The sequence below is a fragment of the Lactuca virosa genome, chromosome 5, assembly GCF_052849685.1.
Source record: "Lactuca virosa cultivar CGN04683 chromosome 5, Lactuca_virosa_CGN04683_v6, whole genome shotgun sequence".
NCBI lineage: Eukaryota > Viridiplantae > Streptophyta > Magnoliopsida > Asterales > Asteraceae > Lactuca > Lactuca virosa.
Genome location: NC_136430.1, coordinates 334,762,829 through 334,783,632, shown reverse-complemented (window position 1 = coordinate 334,783,632; position 20,804 = coordinate 334,762,829). Strand labels below are relative to the sequence as shown.

At 35.4% G+C, this 20,804-nt stretch overlaps 1 protein-coding gene and 1 long non-coding RNA gene across 2 annotated transcripts; both read left to right on the top strand.

Annotated features, from left to right (window-relative positions):
* The first annotated feature begins 2,506 nt into the window (after positions 1-2,506).
* Positions 2,507-4,039, top strand: LOC145116177 (uncharacterized). Its single transcript, XR_013711904.1, has 3 exons — positions 2,507-2,625; positions 3,410-3,592; positions 3,682-4,039. It is a non-coding gene; the product is annotated as an uncharacterized LOC145116177 (long non-coding RNA).
* Positions 4,040-5,363: 1,324 nt separating this feature from the next.
* LOC145113264 (uncharacterized) lies at positions 5,364-6,476 on the top strand. Its single transcript, XM_079049375.1, has 6 exons — positions 5,364-5,376; positions 5,477-5,538; positions 5,668-5,802; positions 5,875-5,979; positions 6,073-6,242; positions 6,323-6,476. Exons 1-6 carry the CDS (start codon positions 5,364-5,366, stop codon positions 6,474-6,476), a joined length of 639 nt encoding a protein of 212 aa, XP_078905501.1.
* Positions 6,477-20,804: the final 14,328 nt, after the last annotated feature.

Here is a 20,804-nt window from a genome sequence, read left to right as displayed (position 1 = left end):
CAAACAACACATTCCTCAAATTCTTGAGTTAGGTCTGTAAACGAACCGAACTTTCGGCAAACCATTCGTGAACCGTGCAACGGGAAGTTCGTTTATTTAATAAATGAACGAACATGAACTCAAATTCTCGTTCGTTTAGTTAAATGAACGAACATGAACAATGGTCTCGTTCGTTTATTTATGTTCGTGAACATTTGTTTATGTCTGTTCGTTTAAGTTTATTTATGTTCATATATGTTCAATTTTTTAATTATATTATTATATTATATATACGTTTACGTTCATATATGTTCAATTGTGTTTGTTTGTCTTTGTTCGTTTGTGTTTGTTCGTTCATGTTCGTTTAGCATGTTCACAGACATAAATGAACGGACATGAACAAGGTAATTTGTTAAATGAACGAATATGAACAAGCCCTTGTTTGTGTTCGTTCAAACCGTTTACATCCCTATATGGAGTTCTTCCAACTCCAAGGAAATCATTACAAGGGACCAAACTACCACTTAAACACCAAAACAACCAAGATCTATGCATGGAGAATGATAAAGCAAGAAGCTTTCAGACTTACAGAGCAAATGTGGGCCAAGAAGGTTGAAACTTTAGTTGGAACACAACACCTTCAAGCAATACAAGCCTTTTACTTCGAGAACAACCCTTCAAAATACCAAAACACACTAAGTAATGGACATAAAGGTTAATGGTTTGCATTGGGAGGATAGAGGCAGTAGGAGGAACAAACCCTACACCACACATCCTTTTAATAAGGCCAAGGCCTGAGACATAGGGTTTTGAACCCAGCCACCACCGCGTCGCAGTGCACGCCTGACCGCGTCATAACTTAAATGATATGGTCGTGCAACGAATGGTCTCACCACTGCGCTACGACTAGTCAAAAATCCCAAAAACTCCAAACTTAAATAAATTAAATGCCAAAAGATTAATAGTTGAAAAAACTGATGTTACAGTAATGGTAGCCGTGTTCATGGTTTAGTACTTTAACTTTATTTCGCTTTTAGTCTCTATCAGACTTAAATGATTATTTTTTCTTTTAACTATGTTAAAAAAATCGTCTTTAACTATTTTTTAATCTTTTATTTATTATTTAGGGCATATAACATAAAAACTATTGTAGTTTGACACATATTTGATTTAACAGATGTATGTTGAGTTGCAAACAGAATAGAAAGACAAACCGGTCATTTTCATCATTCAGCACAACCAATCATATGCATAATAAACATGGTTTTAGTGAGGCTTCTAACTCAATTAGTAACTATCAAACAACATTGTAATAAATTTAGATCAAACGATGTGAATATACATGTCAATAAAAACAAGCGGTACAACACCATCACATTTTCAACATTCGGATACTTAAGTTGCCATCTGCCAACACATAAGTCATGTATTGAGTGGAATCAGTACTCTTCAAAATGTAGGTTCATTTTGTTTGTACGATTAGCCAACATATAGGATTCTTAACTTAGGAAGAGGTGATTCTTATTTTCCTAGTGGTAGCCAATATGAGTTTCCATAAACCTAGGGATGAGCAAAAAGGACCGAGCCGGCCGGAACCGGACCCGACCCGGGAATCGGCTTCGGCCAAAATCAAGAACCGAACCGGCCTGGCGGTTCTACCGGTTCCGGTTCTACCGGTTCCCGGTTCCTACCGGTTCTTGTCGTATCTTCAAATGTTGGAACCGGTCCTCGAAAAATAGCATCATACGGTTCCGGTTTTTGCTGGTTCTACCGGTTTTTGCCGGTTCTACCGGTTCCGGTTATATCGGTTCCGGTTCCTACCGGTTCCCGGTTCCAAAAATCTACAAAAATAACGTCCCGGTCCCGGCCCGACCGGTTCCATCGGGTTCCGGTTCCGGTGCCGGTTCCGGTTCCGGTACCGGTTCCGGCCGGTTCCCCGGTCCATATGTTCATCCTACATAAAGCCTACAAAAATATCTGGATTGTGGCTATATGAGACTCATGAATTTGTAAACTTTTTAATACACATTGTAGGCTCGTTTATGAGCCCGGTTGCCATTCATTCTGAAAAGGGGCCACCAAACATTCATTTTTATAAGGTGTCATATAACATGGGCCACCACTATTTGATTTTTTCGGTTCTGTTTGGCTTCGGTCAGGTTTCGGTCCGAAAACCTTCTTAGATAACACATTTCTTAGTAGAAACGAACTGGAACTGGAACCAAACCGGTTGGAATCGAATAGTGGTATTCGGTCCACTTTTTGGTTCTTAGTTTATGGTTTATTCGGTTTTTGAATTTTTTTGTTCGTTCCGGTTCCGAACCGATTTACATGCATATATAGGAGACTAGGTGTACCTTATCCTTTGATTATGAACCGAACCAAATTAACAATTTTGCTACTGAAATAAAGCAAAGTTATTGAATGGGCCAAAGACCCACTTAAGCCCGATCGGTTGGTCAAATACAAGGCGGTCCCGTAGCCGAAAACGACACCGTTTAAAGAGTATCAAAGTACCATGACCTGAATCCCAAAGTCGCATAAACACGGTGGGGTTTCAAAATTATCCCGCAAAAGGAAGACCAAATAGAAGATTGTTATTACAAGAACATCGCAGCACACGTTGATTTCCTCTTGTAGAATAAGGTATGTCTCGCATCTATATTATACTATAGTTTATAAGATTTGAGTTCAATAAAATCAATTTCGTGTTCTAGGGATTTCATTTGTCCATGGTTCTATTTAACAAACTTGAGAAAAGTTTATCTTATTCTGCGATTTGAAGAATTTCTAGGAATTTGAATTTAACGAATGGAAGAATTTTAACGTTAGGATTTGTTTATCTGTCGTTTTGACAAATCGGAAAGTTTGAAAAATCTGATAGGAGAGTTTAGCGAAGTGTAATCTTTAAAAGGGATTGCAACCAGTGCCCTAATCCCTCTCCGCATTTAGACTCCCTGTCGCTTTACAATCAAGAACCCTGATGCTACTTGCTGTAATTAACTCCTTATCTTAGCTTCACAATTTCATGTTTCATATACTAGAATTTGATAGTGTTTAACTCCCTCTGTCCCATGAATTCTGCTTTGAAATGTCCAGTGTTAATTACAAATGTTACTTTTATTGCAATCTCTAGGTTAAGATTGTGTTTTTGCTAAATCTCATTGTCACAAGCTATTGATGGTTATTGATTTTAACATCCAAGGACCAAGATCATGTTAATTACATATCTTATTTTCTTGGCATTAGTTAAGATTTCGTATTTGCCAATTCTCATTGTCACAAATTGATGATGATTATTTATTCCCCCACTAAAATCAATGCTAATACTTATCAGTGTGCAATGTTCTTTCTATTTTGTCACAATCAAAGAATGGTTTAGACATTCGACTTTTTACTCAAATTTCCTTGATCGTATTTTTTTTTCAAGGGACTAAGTATGACAACAGAAAAAAGTCAGCCCCCTGTTGCTTCTGCTCCAGTTATTACATCATGTCGAAGGAAAAAGTCAGATGATACAACTTTCTTGGAGGATGTAAAAGATCACATTGATGAGTTTATAAATGCTTCCATGGATGAACACAAGACATGCTTCCAAAAGACCATCTCAAAGGTATGTTTTTAAATTTTAATATTAATCCCATATTCCCAGAAAACCGAATTTCAATGCTTACAGTTTATAGTATCATGATGCATATGCAGATGTTTGGTATGTCTAAAGTTGTTGCAGAAAGAAATTCTAATAACAAGGAAGTTGAGAGTTCACTATCCCTGCAAACAGTTGTTTCTGATTAGTTTCTCACCATAATTGTTGCAATGTGTTTCAACTTTATGATTTTGTGATACTTTTTGGTTAATAAATGTGCATAGTTTATGGCAATGTTTAATTTCATATCCTTTTGGGAGGCTGTTTGTTGTACTTAATTGAAATGTATAGTGGGTTATTTTGGGTGGATCTTTCAATTTAAATCTTCTTGTATCTTTTTTGTTTTTGTAACATTGTGTTGTTCAGTTTTCTGCTAAAGATTTGCACATGTTACTGTGCTTGTTGTTTCTATAACTTGAGCCATTAAACTTTCATTTCTTTTACATGAATATTTCGGTGGTCAAAACATAAGAATGTGATCTTTCTTGTGGTTAAAAACATAAAGAAGCTTTGTAAGGTATATATGAAGATGGAAAGGTTGAAGGATTGATGATCCAATTGGTATAAGAAAATTGAGTGATCAAAGTAGACATTTTGAAATCTTGGTTGCTATTTAACGCTCTTTAAGTATTTTAATTTTGACAAAGGAAGATAAATTCTATAGAGATGGTATGAAGATTAGTAGTGGTGGGATTCATGAATTGGGTTTACTGATTTTACATGGCACACGGAATTAAAATATGTTTGGCAAAAATAACGGGTAGCTAGAGGTATAGTTTTTATTTGTATATAGATGTTTGATATAAATAGTTGTAAACTTTTGATATAACAAAAATTACATAAAATTTAAAATCTAGATGCTAAAAGGCTAAAAGCATTAAGTTCATATTCCTAAATGAAACTTTTAGGTTTTCTTTTTTAAAAAATAAAGGCTAATTTTTTTCAAAACCTTGTTGCCAAACACACTTTAAAAGTGGATAATAATAAACTATTAATGTGGTATAATGCTCGAAAAAAATTATATATATATATATATATATATATATATATATATATATATATATATATATATATAAGGATCATTTGATAACTAATATTTTCCCGGGAACCCGAGAACTAAAAGTGGACCGTTAGATTAAAAAAGTTAAGGGCTAAGATCTTTGATGACAATTTTGTAAATAAATAGAAAAAAAACAAGGAAGGGTATCTTAATAAAATAAGATAAGGGCATTTAAGGGAACAGGTAATTAGCTCCCCAAATAAACATATCAGATCGTGATTAGTCTTTCTATCGCTCGTTCCCTTCTCCGATTCTTTACCGACTCCATCGACCTCCTCCCTCTTCGTCGACCCCTCCCTCATCCCTCTAACAACCACCCTACCTCTGTCAACAACCACCGCCTTCATTGAAGATTCTCCAATGATTGATAGATTTAACATCGCGGTGGTTGCGTCATTCTTCCCTCTCGAAGTTTCGTGCCCTAATAAATCAGCCAGAGGTCCGATCGCTCTGAACCTCCGGATTCTCCTTCGCCTCTGAGCTTCCGGTCTCTGAGCCAGAGGACGACTCGATGTTCGGAAGCAGCAACACCGTCCGTTCAATCCAGAGTCGTCACTTTCTTGCCTTCAGATCTGGATCCACAATCGATCCATATTTCGTAGTCGTTATCATCAATCGACATGGAATCCAAAATCCTCCAATGATCTAGGCTTAATTGTCGTTGATCATCAACAATTCATGCTTAATTGCTGTATTCCATCAACCATTGAACAAGAATTAGAAACTAATCCATTCATGCGATCTAATCTACCTCAACTTCAGGTACTCTTGCTGTTTTTTGACTTTTTTAGGGAAATATGAAGGCAAACCTCATCCTGGTGTTCCAAGATCCACCTTATGCATATCCTCACAGGTAAACCATTACCCTATCCATTCCTTCCAAACCAAAATTCTTTCCTGATTTGAGTTCTTCAGTTGATAGATTCAATCGACATTTTGCTCTATATCACAACACATGTATGTGAATCATTCTCTTCAACACGTTGGATGCAAAATGGGCTGCACATTCTATGCAACTGGAAGTATGGGATTCAAGAGCAACCTCTCAACAGGAGAGATTATAGAACAATTAGTACATGCTTCTCGATTATCACCCATTCGCAATGTTGTTTTCATGGTAAATACCTCAAAAAACTTGTTTTCCTTGAAATTTATGTCACTACAACTGATATCATCATCTTGTATTCAGGGAATGGGAGAGCCATTAAACAACTACAATGCTTTAGTTGAAGCTATTCGAGTAATGACAACATTCCCTTTTCAGCTTTCACCCAAGAAAATTACTGTCTCAACGGTTTGTTTTGTTTGCTCCATTTTACATCCTCAATATTAGTCTTTTTAAGAACATTTCTAGATTCATATCTTTTATTCTCATAATTTCTTGTAGGTTGGAATAATTCATGCAATAAACAAGCTTCATGGTGACTTACAAAATATAAACCTAGCAGTGTCTCTTCATGCACCAGTTCAAGATATTAGGTGTCAAATAATGCCTGCAGCTCGCGCTTTTCCTTTAGAAAAACTTATGAATGCTTTAGCAGAATATCAAAAGAAAAGGTAGCTCTTTTTTTGCTTCTTTTTTTAATTTCCTCAAAGTGTAAAATTACTAAAATACCCTTCTGGTATTGACTTTACAGTCAGCAAAAGATTTTCATTGAGTACATAATGCTGGATGGTGTGAATGATGAAGAGCAGCATGCCTACCAGCTTGGTAGATTGCTTGACACATTTGAAGTGGTGAGAATGAGATTCAAATTTGTTTTTAGAGTAAATTACAATTTTGGTCCCTGAGTGTTGCTGTTTTTTTCAATTTTGTTCCCAAAAACTTTTCTCTTGCAATTTTTGTTCTTATTTACATGTGATTCACATATGAATCACATGTTATTCACATGTAAATCACATGTTATTCACATATGAATCACATATAAATCATATACGAATTAGATGTGATTCACATGTAAATCACATGTTATTCACATGTGAATCACATGTAATTCATATATGAATTACATGTGATTCACATGTAAATCACATATAAATTACATGTGATTCACATGTAAATCATATATGAATTAGATGTGATTCATATATGAATTACATGTGAATAACATGTGATTTACATGTGAATCACATCTAATTCATATATGATTTATATGTGAATCACATGTAATTCATATGTGATTCACATGTAAATCACATGTAATTCATATATGATTCACATATAAATTACATGTAATTCACATATTAATCACATGTAAATCACTAGTGAATCACATATGAATTACGTCAATATGCACACATGCATTTTGTGTAAGTGGTCTTTGTTAATTATTTTTTTTATTTTCTTGTGAATTTCACATTTAAATCTTAAAAGATACAATCACATGTGAATATCACATTATATAATCACATTTGAATCTTACATGATATAATCACATATGAATCTTACATGATATATACTTGTGCATTTTTCTGAGTGTTCTTGCATTAATCAATTTTTTTATTAAATTTTCTTGTAGGTTTTGAAGAATTTGTTGAAAATATTGAAGAGGTGAAAAGTGATAAATTAAAGAAAATATAGAAATGCTGATATGAAGAAATGATAACATTGTGAATCTTTGTAGTTTTTTTATATTTTATTTTGTATCGAATAAAATACTTGTAATATGTTTATAGATTGATTAATAAAAATGAGATTTTTATAATTTACTTACGAATATTATAGTATAAGAAATATGCATATATGCATTTGAAAAAATATGCATATATGCACCTAAAACGTTGATTTTTTTGTTAAAAAAATGTAGTTTTGAAAAAAATTGCACTTTTTTTTATAAAAATTGCAGTTTTTTTTTTTTGAAAAAAATGCAGTTTTTCTGAAAAAAAATGCAGTTTTTTTGAAAAAAAAAATACAGTTTTTTTCTAGATAAAATGCAGTTTTTTAAAAAAAAAATGCAGTTTTTTTTTGAAAAAAAGATACAGTTTTTTAAAAAATATTTTTTTTCATTTTTTTTAAAAATTCATGTTTTTTGAAAAAAGTTAAATAATCTCCATTTTTTTTAAAAATCGAAAATTATTTTTTTTTAACAAAATAAATCCGAAATTTTGAGTTATTTTGTTAATTTTTAGACATTTATATTAATATATTAAATAAAACAAAAAAGTTAAACATTAAATGAGATCGGTAGGATGACGATCATGTCCTTAACGAATTACTTTTGATCCAACGCTCCACTTTTAGTTCTCGGGTTTTCGGAAAACTTTGAGTTCTCAACCGATCTCAACCCTATATATATATATATATATATATATATATATATATATATATATATATATATATATATAGCTAGGTGTGGATGGACAATTATTGTGTGGACGTGTGGACAGTACGATTCTATGAGAATTACTAAGAGAATACATTGTTTAGTAATGCGAATACGTTCAACCTTACAAAAATATCGTCATTTTCATGCATTCTCACTAATTCTTATTCATTTTTGTTTTCACAAATCGTTTTTCACTCATTATCATTCTGACAGAATACGACTCAATAAACATTCCGACAACATTCTGACAGAATGAGAATAATAATAAAAAGTCTATAATAACCTTATAGACGATTTAATTAGTGAGAATGTGTGATAATGACAATAGTTATGTAAGATTGAACGGATTCATATTATTAAACAACATATTTTCTTTGTAATTCTCACAGAATAGCACTGTCCACACGTCCACACAATAGATGTTCATCCACATTTGAACCTAGCTTTATATATATATATATATATATATATATATATATATATATATATATATATATATATATAATAATAATAATAATAATAATAAACAATATGTTATGGATCCTAAGGGGTCCAGTGATTAATGGAGCAATCCATATATATGGACCGGTGCAAAGCACACTTGAAGAAATATCAATACTTGTTCCATAAATATGTGCAAACCCAACAACAAAAGTAATTAATTAGATTGCAAAAATACAATTATAATGTCTAACAATAAGAGCAACAGATATCAAGATAAAGCAAATGCAAATCTACATTTCTTAATAAACGAATCCTAAAAATGTCATGTATCTCCTTTCTAGCATCATTCTTTGCCATGTGATATACTTCAAAGTATCTTCTTGTATCTTCCATTCCATATTAATTCAATCCACTTATTTTGATAACAATATCACTTGGCGTTCAAATGTTGAAACAAAAATCATATCTTAATTTGAAAATCATAATCTATGTTATCTAACAATTCAAAAACATTTTAAATAGCCTAAAATTATGTTGTATCTTCGTCAATCACCAATTCTTGTGATCTCCCAATACATCTGCAACAAATTTGAATTCTAGCAACTTGTTGGTAACCTACATGTTCCTTTTATTTATTTTTATGTTTCTTATAGTTTTAATGTTATTAATTTTTGTTATTTCTGTTTACATATGTTTGATTTTTATAACTCTCATTAAGTTTTAAACTGAATCAAAGGTATTTGGAGAAGAGTGTATAAGCCAACAACTCTTAGGTGTATCTAAATATTAATAAGATGGTAAATTAATATTTTTATTGGGTTTGATTTTTAACTTTTCAAAGATTTTATTTGGTTGCATTATTATAAAAATGAGAATTATATTTAATTCAAATTTTTATCCACATGTTAATGAATTAAATCTGTACAAATAAGATTTTCTTACATCACACAAGTTGTTTGATATATATTTCTAATATATCCATCTACATTAGTTAGTTGGATATTTTATTAAATCCTTCCTATCACCTTTTGTTTTTTTTCATGGCTTCGCTTCGTCATATAGATATGCTCCAAAATCTGAGGATTTATTACATGAACAATTTTGGCCATTAATCGATTTGTGTTTATAAATTAATCTTGTTTTAACATTTCTTCTATTGAATTTTATCTTTTCTATTTATTTAGAAAATATGGCTTGATAAAGTAATTTTGTGGTATATCAAATTATAAATATCAACAATATATATGCATTGTTTTTAAAATATAAGTTCGTATAATAAATTTTAGATTTGGTTTAATTTTTGACTAAAATTAAGAAATTAACCGTTTTGCTAGAACTTAACATTAAAACAAATAATTTATACTAAAAAGATACAAAAAGACGTTAACACGTATTTAATATTTTATTTTTCAGTATAAATCGTAAATGCATGCTTTTTATTTTATTATTTTTTTTAACATACTTAATAAATTAAACAGTCTAAACAGACTTTCAAATGTTATCAGTGTAGACAGCATGAAGGAAACTTTCATTCACATGCATCTTTGAAGCTCCCCTGCAACATAAGGAGGGTGGACTTGCATCTTATGTATAGATTGGGTATTTTCGTATACATCAACTTACATTATTTTGGGTACTTTTGTTACTTACGCCATTTTACATCAACTAACATTATTTTGGGTACTTTTGTTACTTAAACCATTTTGTAAGTATAAAAAAATGATAAAATTCCATTCAAATTCAAAATGAGACAATTTTCCATGGTTGTTTATTTTGCTATGATCATAAACAAAAGTCAAGGCCAATCATTGTCAAATGTTGATATGTTTTTGCGAGAACAAGTTTTTACACACGGTTTATTATATGTTGATTTATACAAAGTAAATAGAAGAATGATTGAAGTTATTGATTTTAGATAAAGATGGTAATTTGACCAATAAAACGCTCAATGTTGTATACAAATAAGTGTTTCAAAATATATGTTAAAGTATTATGTTTATTTTACTTATCACAATAATTTCAGGTTTACTTACAATCCAAAATAAGCTGCATTTTTTTTGTTGACATTTAATATTTTTTTTCTCTATATAATAGTTTTAAACATATCAATCGTGGTTTCTACGGGTTATAACCTAGTGACAAACAAATAACTTACAAGACATGAACATTTAACATAGTTTCGGGGTGATTGTGGCTTCAAATATCAACAATATAACGGGGACTCCAAACCAGTTACAAGTGACCAAAATGAAGAAACAAAACCCTTTGTCTATAAAGAATTTGCCAATGAGGAGGAAGGCCAAGACCTAGGTAAAAAAAGAGACCCAAAAACAAATCCATGTTTGCTGCTTGATGGCGATTTCACTTTTTAGATGAAGTCGCATAATTATGTATCCTTAAAGAAGCAAACCGTTAGATCAATTAGTGGACACCTAGTATAAGTGTTTTGGAAAAATCATCAACTTAATGTTATATGTGATAACATTATCATGTGATTATGATAGAGAGAAATCACAAGGTTCTCAATGAAAGCATAAAAGCTACAAAGAATAAAGTGGAGAATAAATATTAGCTTGACAAAACCCTAGTGGGCTAAAGACTAAAGGCCCCATAAACATGTGGGATAATAATATATAGGCTAACATCCCCCCTTAAACTCACAATGCCACAACAATAAGCATTGAGAGTTTGCCACACAAGAACCGGAACTGAGAAGCCAATAGAGCCTTCGTAAAAATATTCGCGAGCTGCAAGGTTGATGAAACAAACGGAAGCGGTATGGTCCCGAGCTGTAACATGTGCTTTGTCCACTCATGGAAAACAAAAGTCTTCGCAATTTGTATAGCACTATTGTTATCACAATGCAGGGGAGTAGGTGAAGAAATGTGAACTCCCATATCCACAAGCAACCACCGTAACCAGATAATCTCACATGCAGTCACAGCCATATCACTATATTTAGCCTCCATGGAAGATCTAGAGACAATGTCCTGTTTCTTGCTCTTCCATGAAATGAGAGATTCTCCAAGAAATATGCAAAATCCGGTGGTGGATTTACGATCATGACGATTGCCATCCCAATCAACATCATTATAGGCACGTAAATCAACAGAAGACGTCGAGGGGAACAAGAGGGTCTGAAAATGACGCCACAAAGATATCTCAAAATACGGAGTACATCTCCCCAATGAACAGAGGTAGGAGCAGTAACAAACTGACTGAAAACATGAACAACATGAGCAATATCCGGACGAGTAACTGTGAGATAAACCAAACTTCCCACAACAGTACGATAAAGATTTGGATCGGACAAAGGAACACCATCAGTAGGAGAGTACCGTGCATTGGTTTCAAAAGGAGTATCAACAGTCTGATTTTCAGAGAGGCCTACCCGTGTAAACAACTCAGATATATATTTAGTCTGAGAAAGAAAATACCCTTTCTTAGACTGAGCTACCTCAATACCCAAGAAATAACACAACAAGCCAAAATCCTTCATAGCAAATCGATGAGCTAGATCATGCTTCAAAGACTCAATACCACCATAGTCATCACCAGCAAGCCAAAATTCTTGGATAGGTGTGGAAGGTAGTATTGGGCCCGTACTACTGAAAGCACATGATCCATACTCGAATCAGGGAGAGTCATGGAGAATCTAAGAAGCTTATGGGAGAAGAATTCTTGGGAATGTTTTGATCTTCGGCTTGTCGTAATTCGGGTTGGAGATGATCACTCAGGGAGGTAGTTCTCGTTCTGGTTTGGTTTCAGATTCCGACTCAGGTGCAGGTGCTGAGCCGATTAGTGAGCAGATGTAGGAGTTCATCTCATCGGAGATTTCTCGCAGTATATCAGAGATGTTTGATGAGCGTTTGCGCGCGTTTACAGCGGAGGTTATGGCTATCATTGGAGATCGCACTCTTTCTTTCCGGGAGTTCTGTGCTTGTGGAGCTCTGGCGTTCTATGGGGAGAGAGACCCCATTTCCAGTAGGAGGTGGCCAACGGGTATGGCTAGCACTTTCAGGACGAGTCTCTGCCCGAAGGAGGCGACAATCAGTTATGCTTCGTGCCTGCCGAAGAATCGGGCACGAGATTGGTGGGAAGAGGTTGATAGTAAGTTGGGTGATGATGTTGTTGAAGCTATGTCAAGGGATGATATCAGGAAGTTTGTGAGTATTTCAGGGTGCGAGACACTGAATGGTATGGTTCTAGAGCTCGAGAGCAGGAGATCAATTTGGGCACCTCGGGAAGAGGGGTTCAGATCAGGTGCATTTATTGGAGGGTCTCGGGAAAAGACCCAACACTTCTGAACAGGGTTTGAGAGGCCAGCAGGGCCGGGGTCAGTGTAGCGCATGCAGGAAAGGCACAATGGAGCTTGCCAATCAAGAAGTATGGGTTGCTACGAGCGTAGCAGGTTGATCATGTCAGTAGATATTACCCTCTTGGAGAGGCAATGGAAGCCAGTGCTCCAGCAGGTGGTTCGGCGGGTATGTTATCGTTTGCGATTCTTTCGGTTGCTATCAGGTTCTTATTGCTTGGAATCTTAAAGTATTTTGGGTTCGCGCTATTTTTGGGTTGTGGTTATGTCATCGTTGGGTTGTATCTTCGGGGAGTATTTTATGTCTTTTGCGTGCCAGGATTCGTCAGTGGGCCATTAAGGGGTTGTATCTCGTGTAGCGGGTTCCAATGTGTTCGGTTATTATTCTGTTTTGGTTGAGATCGGTTTAGGGGCATCGTGCGGAAGGTCTATGGTCAGGATTCGGAGGGATGGTTTTCCCAGTAACCATCAGGGTTCAACGATTTAAATATTGGTTACGGTATGAGCGTGTTTGTGTCTGAGTGAACCGTTGGGTTCAAGCGTTGTTGTTGTTAGGAGGAGAGAGGTAGCAGGAAGATGGTTGTGCTAGTTGCATGAGTTGATCTGGTCATCAGAACTTCAGAGGAGTTTCATATTTTCTTAGGTTGCAGTCAATTAGGATTAAGGGATTCTTCAAGGATGGGTGTTGGGATGAAGATTCGTCAGTTAGGGCAAGTGTTATGATCTTCCGTCGTCAACATAAGATCTAAAGGAATTGGTATGGTATATGGTAGGTAATTTGGATTATCTTATTGGTTAAGATTTCAAGAGTATCCTTCAGAATTTCGAGAGTTGGGTGATCATTGAGTTCGGCTAGCAATGGAATGCTAGTATTGTTCAGCGTAGGGTATGGGCGGTTTGTGCTATTTAACGGAGATGGGTCGGAGATCCATGAGGATTAAGAGGCGAGAGAGCTACGTCGAGTCCAAGTGGGGGAGAAGTAAGTGGTTGTTCAGATTGAGGTTTGTGTTGATAGGAGTCCAGGAAACTCCCAGCCGCGGGTCGGCATCTCCATTGTTATTATAGTTGATGTGGGATTTGAATGTGTAATCGAAATTTTTTTTGGTTGGTTGTAGGGTTCAGTCCGGGATACATGGCACTTGGATATCAGACCATGTGGGGGAGCCCATGGCATTCCAGGTTAAGACCATGATTGGTTTGAAATGTTGTAAGACTGCGATGGGATCGTAGCATTCATCAGTTCGAGGTAGACTATTATTAGAGACGATCAATGTGATGCAGAGTTAGTTTGTGCCTTGGGTACGTCGGTCAGGATTGTCAAGAATTATTCTCTGTTCTAGGTTGTGGACCATCGAGGTCCGAGTCGTAGTCGGACTTGAGTGGCTCTTGATGGGTGGGGCCGTGGGCAAGGGTCGTGTGATTATGGAAATTCAGAATTGGACCTGGTAGAGACCGTTAGGTCAAGGTTTTGAATCTTGGGTGCAGGATCATGTGAGTGATCAGTTTATGATGCAGAGGGGTTTTAGGCTGAATGGCCTTGTTGTTTGGACTCTTTGGAACCTGGTGGTTGGACCAGGTGCGAGACTAGTAGTTCGAGGATTGGTTTAAGGATATTTAATTATCAGTTAAGTAAAGGATGTCGGGAAGTTGTGGTGCATTATGCAAATGCAGATTTGTGGGTCTTGGGGTATGAGCGAAGTATCATTTCAGTTGTGGGTAAGATCCCGAGTCGGAGTTCGCGCGCATTTAGTGCACGATTTTCGTTTCATTGAGATAAGATTTGGGGTATTTATATGCCAAGAGAGTCAGTTGCAAGGTTCAAGGGTAATGAATGGGTTTGGTTCGATGGTAGCTTAAGTGTAAGTCCCGAATTCTCCTACAAATCAATCGGATTCACTTTGATGGTGCGGAATCCCAATCAACATGTATAATGCAAGATAAAGATGAATAAGAACAATATAATCAATCTTCAATGCACACTATTATAGATGAATAGTCGGGTACATAAGATTCATAATTTCACACGGTTTTCTCTTGTTTTCTCTCTAGATCTCGTTCCTAGCAATATGGCAGCCCCTAGAACGTCCAACTCCTCTATCTAGGCTAAAATAACATTATTTATACCTAGACCTAATAACAAAGCCCAAGCCCAAAACCCAAACAAGCCAATATTAAGCCTAACCAAAATTACATGTGATTTTGGTCCAAACAACACCAAAACATGATGTTTTCGGTTCTAGACCGAGAACTCTAATAGATTATGAAAAGCAAAGTATAAACCACAATTTATGACCTAACAATCTCCCCCTTGGTTTATAGCTTTCTTTTCACTTATAATAAACCATAATTTAGTCCTAACAATCTCCCCCTTGGTTTATTGCTTTCTTTTCTTTTCAGTCTTCCTTGATCTTTGGCTTTTAGCTCTAATCTTCGATTTCTTCACAACTTCAAGATGAACATATGAATGTCTGCATGAATGAATTTATCTTGAACAGTTGGACTTCCTTCTAAGAATTTGACTTTGAACACAAATTGGGTGTAAGGCTTCTTGTAAAGGTTCTTGTAAAATCAACACTTCCAGCTTTGAGAAACTTCAGAGATAATAACAGAGAGACCGATTCTTCTGGATCACTTCAGCAAGTTCATAGATAACAACAAATTAATTGAGGAGGCTTCAATGCAATCTGTCACATAACTTCAAGTACAGTTTCACCTTGCTTCTGGGGTTGAAAGAATGAATGTTGAAAAATAATCTTCACTTCCAATTCCTTCGAATGAATATTCTTTAACGATCACCATTGCTCCTTGAAAAGTAATCATGACTAAAAAGTCCCTGTAGATCACAGAGTTATAAAAACCCTTCTCACCACAGTTGTTCAAGGGCCCAACCTTGGCTCAGATGGAGACTACTCATAGTATCTGTGTGAACACGGAGGAACGCACTGCGATTTGTTGAGTATTGGAGAACTACTCATGGCTAGTTTGATGTTAGCCCCTGTATATCCTAGATCAAAAATCTCAATATAGTTTTTCAAGTTAACAAGTTAACTTGGCCCTTGGCGAGACGTTCAACGGTATCTATTTCCCTGTTGGGTGAATCGCCCTGGTGCCATGACAGTTCTTAGGTAAAGAAAGCTGACAAGACTAATTTGACAATTTGTACAGTTCCATGCTTTCAATTCCTTAAATATGACAGTTCTTATAAAGAAACTGTCTAACTGACATTTTGTATAGTGTCACACCAGGTATGAACCATTATCCGTCAATTTCATGGGTGAAAATATCTAGAACATTAAAATGTTCACCGTCAATTCAGAAATGGATGGATTTTGGATTTTGGGTTTCACTTAGAATCATGGTGACAATGACTTCTAAAATCATGAACACAAAACTTTTGGTAACCGTCAACCGAGTTATTTTATACTCGAACCTCAAGGGGTACCTGTACGTGGAAGTGATTTAATGGAGAAAATTTAGATATAGGTGAAGAATGGTTTGGTGTTTCACATTAGTCATGGTGAAAATGACTTTTGATCATTAACATTTGATGCGAAGACTCCTATTAAGATTGGTATATGTCTCAATATGAATGAGTCTATCACTCGCATTTGAATCCTCTGTCAATTCCTTTCCTTTTTAAAGTTTGTTCTCCTTGCTCAGAATATTTCGATACAGTCTTCTTCAGTCTCATCTTCTTCTGAATTCACTTTTCAAGACAAAAGTAATTTTGAGGTAAAAACAAAATAAAACTAAACTTAGCACACAAATAAAGCAACTAAGAATAAAAATAAAAATTAAAGTAAGCTCAAAACAATGTTTTCTGGATTTTTGATTTTTCTGAAAAAGAAATAAAACACATTTTTGTTTTTTTTGAAAATTTATGATTTTTTTTAAATTCTCCCCCTAAATTTGTGCATATAAGAAAATATGAATAAATTTAATAAAAACATAAATAAAATACAAAATGTACAAAACAGAAACTTTTGGGATCAAAAGTTGTCAAGAAATTTAACTTGCCATTTATCACTAAATCTCATTTCACTTCCCAAAAATACTTACGAAAGAAAACATATTTTGTATTTTTAATTTAATTTTTTTAATTTTTTTAATTTCTCCCCCTTAATTTGAGCATGGGGAAGAAAGAAAATAAAACAAATGCGCAAATTAAAAAAATTGTCTTCAAACGAATCATTTTAAGAAAAACTTAGAAGTATCGAGAAGAAAACTCAAACCGTAATTCAGCAATTGAAGTTGCATCCAGATGATCTGAGAATAGCACGCAGATGCAACAACATATTTAACCTTAGCTGTGTTTCAATTCCAGAACAGATCCAAAAAAATCTTCACATCGTTAAGTACAATCCCCATTTGTGATCCTCTTCTTTCTTCCTTTCCCGCAAAGGACACATACCCTCAATTTAAGTTCTGAATGTTGTACAGTTGAGAGATGTCCCCTATCATGTGCCTGGAACAGCCTCTATCAACAAACTGAAGTCTGATGATATTCCTCCATAGCTACTCCAGCACAGAGTGCGGGATTAGTTGGTCTTTGGAAATCAATCCATTTTGAAGCTGGGTTGACCATTATCATCTACACAAGGTACTCTCTCCCATGACATATCCTATTTATCACACATAGAAGATGAAGAAATGCTAGAATCGTTAGATGATTTGGGAGTGTGAACCTTTGGTACCCATCTGTAGTTGGGTTTAACCCATTTCTTGTTTGATTTGATGGATGCCTTATCACTCGCTTTAGAACTTGAAACCGAACTCCGAGATGTATTTGACCTAACCAATATCGGTTTAACTGGACCATCTCTTGAATTTGGCTTCTTGGCGACATTCCCTTCTTGTCCTTGGGAGTTTGATTCTTGCCCTTTTTCGCGTTCCAGTCACCATTGTTTGAACATGAGCTCGAAGGGTTTCTTTTGAAAGATCTCCCTCTTGGCACGTTCTGCCAACCTTGTGAATAGTAAGGAACATATACACGATATGGGGAATTTCTGGCAATTTGACCGGGAGTCCCACAGTTAAAGCAAGTTTGTCTTTTCATATAGATAAGGTTGTGACTTGGTCCTTGTCCAATAGAAGTTTGTTTAGAAGAACTTCCACAAGTACAAGCACAAGAACATTTGTTAGACTGCTTAACAGACTTTTGTGGCTTGGATTTTTCAACAGCGGGAGTGTCATCATCACAAGCTTTTAAAACACTTTTAGCAGACTCAGAATTGATTTTGTTCTGCTTACTCTCATCTTGCATTACTTCTTTATCTGCACATGAAGTAGAAGAATTAGAATTGCTCACCTCATCACAAGTTTTTGAATCATTTTTAGCAGAACAAGAGTTATTTGTGTTCTGCTCATGCCCATCTTGCACAGTGACCTGCTCTGCACATGAGGTAGAAACATTAGTATCATTCACCTCAATATTCTCAGTTGGGCCAGATTGTTCAGTCTTAACTGAAGCTAATACATGGGTTTGGCCATACTGAGCAGGTATCTCTACCTCATTGGTTTTAAGGGGTGGGGTATAGTTGTCATTGAAGGGAGGTGAAACATTGTGATACCCCTAGACCCTTGTTCTGATTATCTTTAAATTTTAATTGTTTTTCAATCATGGACTTAACTTTCTTACTTAACACATTAAATTTTTTAAAATTAAAGTCTGCATTTTCAAACTTATTTTTCAATGTGTTAAGCTCGGCAGTTAGACTGGCAATCTTTTGTTGAGCATAAACATAATGTTCACACTTTGTGCTGTATTCTTCTTGAAGTTTTCTAAAGTGTTTGATTTTGGCCTCTAATTGATTTTTTAAGGGTTTTTGTTCCTTTATGATAGTATATCGTTCATATTTAAGGTCCTCAATTTCCCTAATTAATAATTCATGTTGATCATGATAAGATTTAATTTTAGCTTTACAGGACTGAGAGCATGAAGCTTCATTAACCTTGGTGATTGAAGAACTCATTATTCACCAAAAAGAATAATTTACCAAAAGTAGAACTGATTCTGAAGCCAAGAAAAATGTCATTTGACTTAAAACCTAGAAACCCTTTGATTTAAAAACTCGAAAGTCAAGCTTGAAAGGTCAAACTTGAAAGTCAAACTTAAAAGTCAAATCTGAAGGTCAAACGTGAAAACTTGAAAGTTAAACGAGAAAGTCAAAATTAAAGGTCAAAGGTCAAAGGTCAAACTTGAAAGTCAAAAGTCAACTCTGAAAGTCAAAGGTGAAAATCAAAGATCTTTGTCCAAAAAGAATAACCTTGACCGAAAACAAAATTTTCTAAACCGAAAACGAAAATTTCTAGACAAAAACCGAGAATATTTGACCAAAAACGAGAGTATTTGACCAAATACGGGTCTTTTTGATCAAATATGAGGCCTAAGGACCACAAATGAAATTATTGGATCGAAAGTATGGCAATTTGACCAAAAATAAGCCAAATTATGGAAATTCCGAAATTATAGCCGAAATTGCGAGGCTGATATATCCGAATCCGAGAACAGGGGCGAAATCCGAAACCGAGAACAAGTGAACCAGAATTGGAATCGAAGAAGAAGAACCGAGAATAGGAACCGAGAACGCGATGCGAGAACTTCGGACTGAAAACGTGGACTTCGCTGCTGACCGAGAACCGGAGCTGCTGACCGAGAACCCGCGAAGCCGCGTCCGAGATTTCGCTGCTGAGCTCCAAAAACTCTGCTGAGTCCGAAATCACTGCTGGCCGCCTAGGGTTTGACCGAGACTGAGGGTTTCCGCCTAGATCTCGCAAATCTTAACCTAAAATGCCCAAAACTTGCCAAAAACATGGGATTTTCAAAATTTTAATGCCAAACTCGATCTAAACTCAAAAAATATGAAAAACACAAAGAACAATGACCAAAAATTCATAAAATATAAAGAAAAAACACCAAGAAATTCCAAGAAAAACCGTTTGCAATGACCCGATTGATACCAATCCAAGCTCTGATACCACTTGTAAGTCCTGAATTCTCCTACAAATCAATCAGATTCACTTTGATGGTGCGGAATCCCAATCAAAGTGTATAATGCAAGAAAAAGATGAATAAGAACAATATAATCAATCTTCAATGCATACTATTATAGATGAATAGTCGGGTACATAAGAGTCACAATTTCACACGGTTTTCTCTTGTTTTCTCTCTAGATCTCGTTCCTAGCAATATGGCAGCCCCTAGAACGTCCAACTCCTCTATCTAGGCTAAAATAACACTATTTATACATAGACCTAATAACAAAGCCCAAGCCCAAAACCCAAACAAGCCAATATTTAGTCTAACCAAAATCACATGTGATTTTGGTCCAAACAACACCAAAACATGGTGTTTTCGGTTCTAGACCGAGAACTCTAATAGCTTATGAAAAGAAAAGTATAAACCACTATTTATGACCTAACATTAAGCCATTGCAATGTGTCTTGGGTTGGTTCTATCAGTGATAGAGCCACGACATGTTTGGAATCAGGGAAAGATGGGTTGTTGGTGATCGTGTATGATATGAGGCTGCGGTGGGTCATGTAACGTTCATTCTTTTAGCAGAAATTTTGGGAGCAAGGTGTTTTTGACCAAGTCTTGCCAGTCGGAATTCTTTTCGGAAGGCACGTGGGGCTGCTTTGTGTGTGTATTTTGGCTCAGCAATCGGGTAGGTGTCCGGTGTTTCGGGCAGTTGGCAGAAAAGTTTGGACCAGGGAGGTCCCAGTTGTTTTAAGAAAGGCGGCTATATGGCAGCACAGTGAGGTTGAGTGGTTTCAACGTTTTGTGATTCATGTGTGGATTCATTTGTTATTCGAGGAAAAAAAATGCTAAGTTGCTTTCAGTGGATTAAATAATCTTAGAGTGGTTGATTTGACCCCGTCGTGCAGCTCTCGTCTGAGTCTAATCGTTGCAGGGATGAATCTTCTACTCGAAAGATTATCTTATCCTTCTGTCAAGTATAAGAGTTATGCATCTGTTTATGATTAGTGGTTTTGTTCTTTTGGAAGCACCAAGAATTTTCTGGATGGAAAGTA

Bases quoted from the DNA above. Each gene is read 5' to 3' on its own strand.
- LOC145113264 (XM_079049375.1), top strand. The intron at 5,803-5,874 runs GTAAATACCTCA...TCTTGTATTCAG, and splicing joins TTCGCAATGTTGTTTTCATG to GGAATGGGAGAGCCATTAAA. The intron at 6,243-6,322 runs GTAGCTCTTTTT...TTGACTTTACAG, and splicing joins GCAGAATATCAAAAGAAAAG to TCAGCAAAAGATTTTCATTG.